At 41.9% G+C, this 13,429-nt stretch overlaps 1 protein-coding gene across 4 annotated transcripts in view; it reads right to left on the bottom strand.

Moving 5' to 3' along the window:
• Nucleotides 1-1,783: 1,783 nt before the first annotated feature.
• The window catches only part of ESRP1 (epithelial splicing regulatory protein 1), a 31,384-nt gene continuing 19,738 nt past the window's right edge, over nt 1,784-13,429 (bottom strand). Inside the window, exons 12-15 of one of the 4 annotated variants that reach the window (XM_067292296.1) lie at nt 12,891-13,089; nt 11,539-11,707; nt 3,866-3,971; nt 1,784-2,256 (exon numbers count right to left, since the gene is read on the bottom strand). In XM_067292296.1, coding sequence (XP_067148397.1) covers nt 3,881-3,971; nt 11,539-11,707; nt 12,891-13,089 — 459 coding nt within the window. In that variant the 3' untranslated portion in view covers nt 1,784-2,256; nt 3,866-3,880. Of the gene's footprint in view, nt 2,257-3,865; nt 3,972-11,538; nt 11,708-12,890; nt 13,090-13,429 lie in introns of those variants that run through there. The other 3 variants (XM_067292297.1, XM_067292298.1, XM_067292299.1) reach the window with 3 other exon arrangements.

Raw genomic sequence — 13,429 nt, 5'->3', positions numbered from 1 at the left:
AATATAAATCTAGATTACTAGTTTTGCAGGGGTTTTTTTGGGAGGGGGGATATAGGAAGAAGAGGAGGGAAGAACAGGGCAAAAATGAAGGGAGAAAAAGTTTTTTTGGTATTATTAGCTTTATTTATAGCATCACTCATCTTGACTGGACAAGTTTTCCTACTTTGCCCCCTTTTTCCCCCCTGTACTTACTTTTGTAGATACTAAGGAACTACTGTGGATTCAGGCTTAAAGTAACTACATACACTGTTAGGAAGAATGTAAGCATCCAATACCAAAAATGCTCTACAGAAACTATCTTAACCGTTCAGGATCCCCAAGAGCCTCCCCAGAAATGTAGCAAGTGTCACAAAACTGGTTCCAAAATTCTGCTCTCGCTGTCTCCCTCTGCTGGGTTTGTGGAGAGGCCAGGGAGGAAGAGGAGAGGAGGCAGGCCCTGGGGCATGGGGGCCCCTGCTAGCCAGCCCCACAGGAGATGCAACCAGGAGTAGAGGTAGTGGACTTCCCTTGCACAACAGTCAATTATAAAATAAATTTAGGCTCTTCTTGGGCTGAAATATTGCAATACCCTCTTGTTTTCTTCTTGTGGGAATACCCAAAAGATGGTTCCCCACCCTGGGGCTCAGGCACAGTTACTGCCTGACCATGGACACGTTTAAGAGAGGCTCCCAAGAAAACAAACAAGGCAAAGCCTGAGTTTAAGATCAGCCATGAGGGCACTCCCTGACAGACTTGAGTCCCAGTTTCTAGGCTCTCCCTGCCAGATTGTTGCAGCTTTTGGGAGAGCGTTGAGTAGGACGCATAAACGGCACTTTGGACGCCTCTCCCAAGGAAAGGCATCAACTTCAGGATGCAGCAGCCCTCAGCCTGGATACACCTGAGCCCCTTTCTGCCTCAGGGCTCTGCTTTCCAATATAAGCAGCACAAACAAGAGTCCATAGGATAATGCAGCCCAGAGTCAAGCTCCAGCAGTACAACCAAGCAGATTTTTGTGTTTTTAAATAATGAGGCAGCTCAGTTTGCCAAATACGTTATCATGTTTGGCAGTGACATTCTCACGTGGAAGATATCCTGTAACACACATTTGACAAGGGTTGCTTGTGGCCAATTTCAAAATCAGATTAGTTTGCAATCCCCAATTCTGCAAGATTTGTTTTCAACATGACAGAGGACCTGTCCCACTTCTGTCTTCTAGCCTGAAAAATCTGTTTTCTTCTTTGCTAAGGCTAGCAGGTGTGGTGTTAAGTATACTTCTTACAGCAAGCAGGGACCGCACTCAAACTACCAGCAAACCCTTTTTAGATCACAGCTACATTAGCCTAGGACCTGGACACCAGCTTCTGTACTCTACTGCTTCTTCCTGCAGACCCTTGCTTAAAGAAAATTGGATGCTAGGTCTGACAGAGCAAGATTAATGATCTCCTCTCTAAGAGAACTAAACATTGAGCAGGGTTGCAGAGCAGAAAGTAGAACAAGAAAAATTATATCATGTGAACAAAGTTAACTGCATGTGTTTTCTTAAGATACAGTGTGATCAGAGTTTGTAAATGTCTACCCATAGAAGTCATTTAAAATTTAAATACCTGAGTACATATAGGTAGCATACAAGGTAAGAATCAGAAACAAAGCATTTAACATGCTGCACTTGTATTTTACAAAGTTACAGCATTCCCCCCCCCCCCCCCCTTTCAGGTAATCCATTTTACATTCCTAACCATTCCTGTGCTGTGTAAGATATGCCTGGGTAGAATGATATGTCAAAGTACACAGAGGCTTCTTTTGCCCAGAACAATCAGACAAATATGTACACGAAAACAATATTTTATAAAAATGTCAAATGCAGTTAGAGGTCTTAAAATACATTTTTTTAAAAAACTTTAAACAGTGTGCAAAATTAGATAAAAAAGTCTAATCTACTACTTCTGAAATATCAAAAAGGCTTTGGAGATTCAGGCTAAGTTATTTCTGTGTTAAGAGCAGCTTAATACTTTATCAACAAGAAATCCTCAAGGACTTGAGTGATTTCATCACCTGTGTTCTCAGTGAAGGGCTTAGTGGTCTGATGACAGTGGCTGTGACTGTGAAAATTGTGTATTAGCTTTAAAAAAAAAGTTAGAGGTCCATATGCTGATTTCCAAAGCTCTGGTGATTTTTCTTCAGCACAGTTGGCTTGACCAGTAGTAAAACTGGCAGTGTAATCACAATTCCATCTAGGCTTGCTGCATTTGTTCAAAACATCAGAAAGTTTGGAGGAATCTGCATGAAATAGAGTTGAGCAGGTCATTGCAAACCCCATGTTAAGAGCAAGTCTGAGTTTTTGATTTCCAAGAGATCAAAATTTTACTGATGGATCATGAGCTTCAGTTTTCACATTACATATGCAGGATTTCAGTGACATTCTGTTTGGGAAAGCAGTGTTTCTCCACAAGTAAGACAGACCTTATTCAAAATTACACAACCCCTTAGTTTAAGATGAAGTTTTGCCATCAGCTTCCAAATGGCAATATCATTACCATTCCTCACTGCCTGCTTGCCCTCTGTCTTCCTGTCTCTGCACTGGCACAGGTATGCAGTAAACTGTATTGGGTGCAAACCTCCTAGAAGGTAAACCCTTTTCTCTATGTTGGTTATTCTTCCAGTTGGATCAGCTTCCCTGACCAGGTCATTGCATAGCAGTGTTCACACTGGCACAGGGCAGGTGTGGAAACAAGCAGCAAGGGGCAGATGGGAGGTGACCTAAGACAGTTAAGCTAAGATGCTCCCAAACATCTAGTTACAGTTAAACTATTGTATGGATGGGGTCTTGCTTTATCAGCCCAGCTAAAAGCAGCTTGTTGTCTCACTAGCTGAGATTGTTTCCTGCTTTAAGAGGCCTGCTGAGTGAAGTGCAGCATATGTAAGAATAGAAGTGACAGAGATGCTATAGCTGCAGGTAAAGATTTTGCCCAGAAATGGATTGCACCCCAAGCTAAATTGCCTTTATTTCATAGAAGAGGAATAGCAAAAAGTTTCCCTCTTTTTTTATTCATGTGCAAAGGGAGGGTGAGGAAGAGAGTAGAGGAAAGGGCAAAGAAGTCTCACCACTTCTCTTTTGACTATGTATTTTTAAAAGACTTGAGACTACAGAAGCATTTCTGTAAATATACTTCCAAATCCTGCTCTAGAACTACCACACATGATAAAGCACACAGTGCAGCTGTCAATACACTGCTCTTTAGTTCAACTTGCATTTTTATGCACAAATGCTTTCTGGATGACTTCACCCTTTGACTGTTCCTATACAGAGGATCAAGTAAACCAATCTTGAAAGGCTAAACTGGTCCTATCAGGAAGCTCACAAAAGCAAGAAAGTAGCTGCCAGTTATACAAACCCAGTCTTTGTTGCTAGAATTTTACCTCAGCACAAGGTTTAGAAAATTGACCTACTCTTTAGGTAACAACAGAATCTTTCTGCCTAATGAACATTAAATCCTGCTTCTAAGAGCTGCAGTGCATTGCTAGCAGAGTAATGCCATCTCTACACTTTGCTTCTCAGAGAAGTCTTAAGAGTTTTCTGGAAAATCTCAATCCCAAAATTAAATCTTGAGGTAGCATGTATTCGGAGCCCTGGGAAGTACAGAGAGCAGCAGCCCATGACAAGATTAGAGTAGTCAAAATCCTTTAAATGAAGGACTTGTGATAGGACATTCTGGACTATGGCAAAATCCTTTAAATGAAGGACTTGTGATGGGACATTCTGGACTATGGCAGAGGGCAGCCATGTTCCCAGGGCAGCAAATGAAAAACTGGTGTTGAGTAAAGTGTTTATCTGAAGCAAACACTTATGATACACCCAAGCCCATTTCCTTGGGTTCATTCTCCTTACCTTCTCTAGGCAAGTCTAACTGCTGGGACCTTTAAATGCAAATCCATTCTTTGGACACTGTCCTGGCCGGATCATTTGTGTGTACAAGTCCATCCTCTGCTGCATACTACAAACACAAGTTAAGATAGAAGCAATCAGAAGCCAAACTAGTGCGGAAAAGCGCCAGCAGCTGGCTCTGCTACCTTGACCTTTATTAAAGCTCCAGGCAGATATCAGAGTTCAGGCTACATAATTAGTCATTTGTAATGTTCCTGTCACCATGGTATCAAGCGCAATTCAACAACAGAAACTACACCGGATAATCAGCCTCCTCTAATAGCTTAACACTTGGGTACACACGGGATCTTGTTGAAGACTGTCTCCAGACTCTGGCAGTCACAACTGACTGCTCTGAGAGCACACCTCAGGAGAGCGGTGACAAACACCTCCTATACAGCCTGAGCCACAGGCGTTCAAGAAAAAATATTTCAGAAAAATAAATCCCACACCTAAAAAACCCACCAACACCACACCGTGTGCAATCTAGCCTTCCTTTCTGAAGCGAGGATACAGCCCCTGTCTTTGGTAGGTGCTACTGTTGAGTTGAAGCACCCCACCTCCATGCCCTTGCTGGTGGACTGGGCCATGAGACCTTGTGATGGAGGGCCACAGCATCCTTGGCTGGCCATTCTGGGGCAGGATGCTCCCACCACCCCAGCCATGCAGTCCTGAGACCCCATGCGCTTTCTCCTCAGGTATGGTGGGGCAATGTTTTGCAGGGATTGTCAGGTAATCTGGACCAGGGAGTGCTCCCCTTCCATACTGCCCCCACCAGGGCCCTCAGCTGCTTTTGCAGAAGTCTGGCATCTCTGAAACTGCAGCTACGCAGACTAAACCTGCTGGCTTTGCACCCAGATGCTACAAGCACTTGTGAATTTGTTAACACCAGGTTGGAGGCAAAGGTAACAGCTTCTGCAACAGGCCGGACTAGGGCACTAGAGGTCCAGCTCCCATGCCTGGGCAGTATATAAATGCCCCCACCATCTCTGTGCTGCCCCACAGCTGAGGGGCCACAACCACTTAGAGGAACAGGGGTGGGTCACATCTCAGCATGGACAAGCAGCAGCTATGTTTCACCCATTTGCACAAAAAGCATTAGGAAAGACAAGTGTCCAGATGGGGACAAGATAAGCAGCTATTCCAGTCCACTTTTTCCTGGTTAAACAAGACCCAGAAACAAGTACTTTCATATTTTAACCTGTGGTCAGAGAGGATTTGTACAGCTATTCTTAATTGGTGCATATTACCACATTATGATGCAGTGTTAGACCTTAACTCTTTTATGTCAATATAATTTTTGAAATCAAATGTGATATGAAGTGTTTCCCAATGCAAACTTTGCCTGCTATGAACTGATCCCTCTTTGATCTAATCAACCACCAGACTGGCTTCCTTTCCAGTCAGTATTTCTAAGATTGTGGTACTCTCAAAATGAAACACAATTAAGTTTTAGAAATCAATTTTGGATATGAGAACAAGTTTTCACATTTTCTAAGGGTTGATGCTGGTGTTCAAACAGCATTTATATGCCTCAAGGGATCCCAAACATTCATCACAAAAGCCTTATGTAGAAACAGCGAGAATCACTCTCTCCTCTTTAATTTCCTAGTAATATTTTTCCATTATACATTTGCTTAATAGAGGCTTTTAATAAGTCACAGCTCTGTTCTGGATATTAGCAGCTGAAAGTTGGGAGCAGTCGGCATATATAACCAACCAGCTTTTCTGATCTCTGTCAGCTATTCTGCAGGTCTGTCAAGAGGCTCATGGATGTACCCAGGACTCTTTGCACTTCAGAACAGACATATGCATTGATGTTGTCTACAGGCTTCAGTTCCATACCTGCAGGTCTTCTATCATGGTTTTTCCTGTGACTTCCTTTCTGCAGCCCTGAACAAGTTTAACTATTTTTGGTTCTGTGACAAAAGATACTGATTGACAGCTTATATTAATTTTGGTACTGTAGGCCAGATCCTGTATTACAGGTTAGCCTTATTACACAACCTTCAAGCTGTTATATGGAAAAACACTAGTAGGGAAAGGTGTGGGAATAGTTAAAAAAAGGGGGGAGGGACAGGGGAGAAAGACCACTAACCTACAGGACTCATTGTTTATTAGTGTTTCAAGATTAAATTAGCTTTTTTTGCTAGCTCCCAGAACCCCAACAGACCCCGAGGAGCATCACAAGGTGAGACCCTCCAACTGGTGCCCACAGGTAGGACAGTGGCAGTGGGCTCTGCACATCACCCTCATGCATAGGCCATGCGCCCCAGCCACTTCTGAAGCAAGCCTCCCTCTCCCTGCACCTGGGGTCTCCTGCTGGTCTAGAGAAAGCAGATCTTCAGCACAGAGCCCTGCTACTTTGAGATCAATGTGCAGTCCTTCCAGCCATGTTTCTCATTATGAGGACCCCCTTTGCCCTGAAGGGCTTGCCATCTAATCAAAAAAAAAAATCCAAGTTTGAACAACAATTCCAATCAAAACACTTTTCTCCATCTTCAGTTATACTGAAAGTAGAAGCTGTCTGTCACCAAATGAGCCTTCTAAAAACCTCAAGGAAGTTTGACAGGTCACCAGTGTCCTAAGAATAGCAGATATTTTCAACTACCTCTTGGGCTGACACAGACAGCAGGAATAACATGCACTTACATACAAACCTGCAGTAAAAGGACAGGAGTGTTTTTCCCTATTTTAAAGGAAGAAAAACCATTAGTTTGGCAAATATCAGAGGTATGAGTGAAAATTTATAAGGTCATCTGTCAATCAGACAAACATTTAGATCCCCATGTCTCCTGTTTAATCATGGATAAACACCACAGACCATGTTCTCAGCAGGGTAGGCCTCTTTAAACAAGGTTTTCAGCTCTAAGAGGCCTTATTCCAGGATCAGACCAACTCCACTTCTGGGAACACAGAAAGCTCACTGGAAAACAATGCCATCCGCATTTAACCAGATAACCTGCCACCCAACCTGCCACCCATCCAAACATCTAACCAGTCTGCCTACTGCGTAATGTGCAACCTCCTATTCATATAAGGCAACAGTAGCACCACAACAACAGCAAGCAATAGGAATGTAGCCAAAAGTACCTGCTGCTGCAGAAGATTGCAATGGTCTGCCCTGAACAGTGCTGGGACTTCAACATCTGCCAGTAGAAGGCTGCTGAGTAGCAAGAAACATCCAACAACATATCTTTGCACCCTGAATAACCTGAACCTAACTAGCCTTTACATGTGAATGTTAAAGAAGAGCAAGTGGATGACACACAAGCCTCGAGGCACAAAGGATCTTCTTTCACATTACTGAATTGTGTTCTTGCAAATAAGCAAAAGGAAAAACTATCCTCAAATTGATCCCTGCACCCAGCTTGCATACAGTGTTGCAACATCAGTTAATCCCACATACTAATCCAAATGTTTTACTAGATAGCAAAGGAAAAGTGTTAGGAAGTGACAGTAGGAACAACTAGTTGAATATCAATCATTCAGCATATTAAGTAAATGAAAGGAACTTAGAACAATCAGAGTCCCCATGGTGGCATTTTGTTTGGTGGGAGAAAAAGGTTTGTCAAGTAAGTCTTGGATGCTGCTACCAGCAGAAATATTCCTGCAACTTCACGAATACTGAAGAAAGCTTTTTTCCCTAGTCATTACATGATTCCCATACCCAGGCACCTATTGATGAGGGCATTATCCTCTATTGCTTTTTACACACCAAGACAGTCTCATTAACCCAAACCTGCCCTTGAAGAGATAATGATAGTCTCCCCCTACTACTGCATTTCTTCTCCAAGGAAATAAAGTAGTAGTTAGAGCCATCCCTGCTGTCCTAACCCTTTGTGAGCAACCTTCACTTAGAGTGAATCAAAGGCACAGACTTGCCACTGAAGTGCCGGGTGGGGGGAGCATTAACTGGAGAGTTGATATTGCAATGTTGTTGATTTTTTTTGGCAAATCCATGATGGAGACTGACTTGCTATGAGTAAGGACAGGTAATTAAGAGTTCCATGTTCAACCGCTTGATCAAAACACATGAACAACTTCATTTACATGACAGTGATTAAAAGCCACTGGTAGGCTTATCCTCAGTGAGGCCATTCACTAAAGATGGGATCTCATGCAATCCAAGCCAGCATACTTTTTAATAAGTGAGTGCTGCAGTCTGAGACCTGTGGTCCAGAGTGTTGCTATGAGTATAAAGCTGATGAAGAGGTTTTGTTTCTGGCTGCTGCTGCTCTCATCTGTGACAGACCTCCCAGGCTAAATACACATATGGTTGTTTCCTAACCTAGTTCTGTCAAGTGATCCTGGTTACCCAGAAAGATGCAAATAAAGCCTTTGGCAGCAGCTCTGAATGATATCACCCCTAACCCAGCCCACTTATTCCAGCCTCTTAATTTTGCTGGTTTAAACAGGTTGTCGCTTAATTATGCTTTCATATGGATCTGAGCAATGTTCAAGGCTAGAGAAAAAGTCTTATTTGTTCTTCATAATGATTTTTTTTTTTTTAAATAAGGCCAATTAGCATATAGACAAGAAAAAACAATACATAATCCATGGCAGGAGGAGGTGTAAGCAAACAGATGAGAACACTAACAGATTACCCTGGATTTCATCATGCAGGAAAGTGTCATAATCATGCCTTAACTACCAGATAGAAAGACTTCCTGATGTGAGTCACCCCAGAGGTGCTGCAAACACATTGATAGGACAGGGAAATAATCTCTCAAACCAAACTTAGCCACAATTAGACTAGCAGAGCTGACTAAAACTACATACTCTTTGGAAGAGACCCATGCTCACAAGCACTACCAACGTATTTAAGACAATGAGGACTTCAGAGATGTAGGCACACACATTTACCTACCCAGCCTGGTTCAGTAGCACAAGTGTTTACCATAGGATGCAGAACATAAGAATACTCTTACAGTTACTTTGAGTTCAAGGACTTCCTGAGCCAGATGTGGTTCTGTGTATTCACTCACAATGGGATTTCCTGTCCCCCGCATTTATCCAGTTTGTTTGAACCCATCTCAGTTTTCAGCTTCCACTGTATCTTTGGCAAGGAGTCCCACCAGCATACTACCCACTGAAGAACAACCTTCTGTTTCAGTCTAAAATATTGTTGGCAGCCTTCCCCCTCCCCCCCCAAGTTGAGGTACAATTAAGTATTTTGACAGCATTTTTTGAAGTTTTAAAGGCACTGTTTAGGAATGATCAAAATGACATCTGAACTGAATAGATAAAGAGGGCTCAACTTACTATTTTAAAGCTACAAATCCTGCAGCAGTGGCTTTCAAACTTGTGTATGGTAAAGTTCCCATAGCATGTGCTAACAGTTGTCTAGTAATACAGTTACTCTTTACTTTCAAAATATGCATTACACAAACTAGTACCTCTATCTATCCAGGATTAAATAAAGAAAGAAATCCCTCTCATGAATCCTTTTGTTCTTTTTCTCAAAAGCCTGGGACTAGGCAGAGACAGAGACCACTGATTTGCTGTCAGAACATGTTGCCAGATATAATTACAAGCTGAACAGAGATATCCAAGACTGACAGATCCTGAATAACTTGCTCTCCCTCCTTACTTTTCATTAGTAGCTTACTAAAGCTATCTTAATAGCCCAGAAGGCATCCTTTTCTTTACATTGTTCTAGCTTTGGTGATGAAACCTGACAATATTAAGAAGAGTCTGAGAGTTTCAGGGATTTCTGACAGATACAAGAAAACCAAAGCCATTTTTCACCCCCCCTCCCCCCTATCTAGGAGTACTGTGTGGAAAACAGAATTAGCTATTATAAAGCAACTTGACCTTGCAAAACACCTTTTGGCAGGAGGTCAGAGAAGCTTTCCTTATTTCCATAAATATTCACTTATTAGATTTATGAACCATCGTCCGATCATTAGCCACCAGCTCTGTATTGCTTTTCCATGTACATGCATTTAAATGCATCACTTAGTACAGAGGATACCCTATTCTTTTCTGCTGCACATTTCACATTTTTGGAATTAAACTCCAGAACCAGAAAGCTTCATTTAAGAAAGTTCTGACTGCTATGTAAAAAGGGACCCAACTACTTATTACATTCTTTACAAAGCATGGGAATTCACATGAAAAGCAAGAATAAGTCTTGTATTTCTCTAAAATACCTCAGCTTCAAAGGATCACTGCTATTAGTCATAAACAAGTGGTCTGTAAATGAAACGTGCTCCAAATGAAAAAGCAAAATCCAGATACCGAACAGATATCATAAAATGGAAAGAAGCCAAGTTTACTCTGGAAATTCTACCATCTTTATAAAAGAAAAAAGTATTTCTAATTTTCATAGAAACTGCATACAAATGGCTTCCTAAGAATAGTATACAAATGTAAGAGGTGAAAATAAAAGTGTGTTTTGATTTGGGATTGATCAGTCTAACCAACATATACATCCACAGCCCAAGCAGCCAGTGACAGGACTCCTGTGGGATCCCATTCAGTGAAAGGTTTCTGTATAGCCTGATCCTTAGTCTGCAGGGACCAGTCTATTACTTAAGCAGGGCAATATCTCAAACTCACTACAAACTACTACTTATTTTGGATTAGAATTGAGGTTACTGTGTTCTGATGACACACAACTATTGAGAAACCTGCTTTATACTGCCAGTGCAAGTTTGGGATTTTATTTTTCTTGATCTTACATTAAAGAGGTCAAGTCTGGTAACATGTTATCATAACCTTATGACAGACATGAAGGCATTCTAAAAATTATCTCAGGAGCAAAGAAAACTGTTACACTTAGTGGAAAAAAAAGATAGGCAGCTCACAAATACTCTTTTAATTTAAAGCAAGAAAACCTTGGTACAGGTTATAGGTACTACAGAGTCCACCCTCCTCAGCAACTTCATGATAAGTAGCTATTTGGACACTTCTCTTGGCATAAAAGCTACCATGAGAACCTGCTGAAAAGCTTCTGGCATTCTTTAGCAGGTTCCCTGACTGAGGAGGAATGGTTTATGGCTGACACAGAGTTTAGCTTTTTAAGGCTTTGAGACTGCAGGGAGGAAATGGTATCAAGAGTTTTCATCCTGCAGGAGACAGCTAACATCTCCAGATAGCCAAAAGCCCTTAACGAGAAGGAGGCTGAGGTTGGGAAGAACTTTGGACTATTTATGATAATACTGCATTGGAGCATAAGGGAACAACAGAATTTTCACCATAAAGGTCAAAAGTTACTTTATTACAGAAAGAAAGAGGCAGAATTTTGGCAGAAGTCATTACAGAAGACCCCAATCTACTCCTTCTGAAAAAAGGGTGAGGGGCTTCTTTAGGTATGCAGGAAGGAGTACTGCATACAGCAGTTCCTACCAAGGGCACAGTAACACACATCCAACAGATGTAAGAGAGGGGGAAAAAATTCCTACTTTAACAAGATGCTTAAAAAACCCCCCAAACAAGTAATTGCTACCTGAAATTCTCTAAAACTTGGGAAACCCCTAGAATACCCTGAAATTGTTTCCCTGAAGAGGATACTGGACAAGCTGTTCATGGTAGCCCAAGCCTTTCGAATGACAGACAGTGTCCTTTTGTGAGCTTTGTGCATTTGCTGTAAAAGACTTCTTTGTTCCTGCTTGGTTTCTCCTCTGCTTTACCTGGGGTAGTAGGCTGTGTAGTTCATGAAGAGCTGTGCCCCAGCAGGGTAGTACGCTGTGGAGGGCTGGAGCGTTCGTGGGTTCAGGAGCACGGACGGCTGATACAGGGCAGCTTCTGTTGGCACAACTGCAGCAGGAGCAGGAAAGGAGTAGGAAGGCGGTGAAAGGCCTAAAGGGAACAAATGGAAAATAGATTAAGACCTTTCAAATTCTAGCATATATATGGTGTTTATCAGCAGAACAACCCTGCAGTAAGTGAAGGACCTTCACAAGTTAAGGGGCTCATTCTCTTGCTCATCCCAGAAAATAAGTCTCTGGGCCACTGATGTGGCTTGACTATAAGGCCAAGAGTCACAAACAGTCAAAAGCACAGGTTAGTAATACACAAAAAGCCTCCTCACACTCTGGGAATATTGGGAAACTGGGAACTTAGACAAGGGGAAAAAGATGGTCTCTTTCCAAGGCTCAGATTTTAAACGAAGTCTCCATTCAAGAAGACTGAGACTCTTCTCTACTTCAGGAGGAGTAGAACTTCAGCACCCCAAGATCTACCTAACATTCCCCAGTGCAGAAGACACATGCAGAGAGAGCGTTCCCCTACCTCAACTATCCTGCCATCTGTGACCTTGGAAGCAAAGTATTATTTTCCCCATAGGCTGAGATTTATACTGTGTGCATGCTTAATAAGTTGGCCCTTAAGCTCTTAAAGCTTTACCCCCTGCCCCAAGTGGTTATCTAGAAGTCACCATTCATTCTAGAAGCTCCAAGGAGCATAATTTTACATAAAATAATTTCTGCAATTCTCCCAGGCCAGAGCTATGTGCATTTTGCTTCTACACAGGCAACCTTAATTCTGTACAAAAAGCTATAGAGGAATTCAGATAGTAGCGGTTCAACAGGTAGAATATTTGTGGTCAAGTCCCAGAGGGAGCATTACCAATGGTTTCATAAGCTAAGTTTTGGAAGTGAAAGGGGAAGGACTTTTGACATGTTCACTATGATAAAAATGTAAATACAAATTGGTTTAAATGGGAAAGTGTTATTTAAGTCTTAGGCAGTCAAATTACTTTTTCAAGTCATAGGTCACCCTAGCCAAGCTGAGTTTCAGGAAGAGGAGGGGAAGTTTGCCAGTGGGAAAGCAAGAGTAATTTGAAAGTAGTTTTCAGTCATAGCAATCCACAACCAAGGGGAAAAATATGATTGCAAGCTGCTAATGATTTAGATGAAAAGGCCTTATTTTACCACCCCCATTTGACACTCCTTTCCAAGAGCCAGAATCAGAGTCAAGAAAGCAGCTCCAACACCTACCCGCACATAGCGTAGAGTATTGGCAAGACCCATGCAAAACTTACATGGTAACTTACATGGTGGTGGGGACAAGCCATTTCGATTTAAAGTGCCCCCCATTAATACAAAGTTCATCTCCTCAGCAGAACATTGAAAGACTTCAACATATCTGTCCTTCATAGTCTTCTTATGACACTTCTGTGCAGCCAAAAAAGCTCGGTCTGCAGATTTCATCTGAATAAAAGCATCTCCCGATGGACGTCCCTACAGACAAAGCAGACAGATGTTTCTGGAGCTCCCATGAAGTACCTACATAACAATACTTTGTGCTACTAGAAGCAGTCTTTACAGTCATACTTTATTTATTTTTAAGTCTCCAAAGCAAAGCTCAGTCAGTCACTCCCACAAACTGCCTATTGTGTTTCTTGTTTAAACACTTCTTGAAGTTTCCCACTATTGCCAGGGAATTCTAGTCTGTCCACTACAGCATATGGATTTTTTATGACTTGTGTTAACTTACTTGAAATGGTAAACTAAAAAGAAAAAAGTTAAACTATATTGTAACTTGAGCCATGTTACTTCCATGGTTAAAAACAAAACAAAC

Source organism: Apteryx mantelli, chromosome 2 (genome assembly GCF_036417845.1).
Source record: "Apteryx mantelli isolate bAptMan1 chromosome 2, bAptMan1.hap1, whole genome shotgun sequence".
Classification (NCBI taxonomy): Eukaryota; Metazoa; Chordata; class Aves; order Apterygiformes; family Apterygidae; genus Apteryx; species Apteryx mantelli.
Note: the sequence above shows the minus strand (reverse complement) of the source record. Positions and strands in the feature narration are given on the sequence as shown.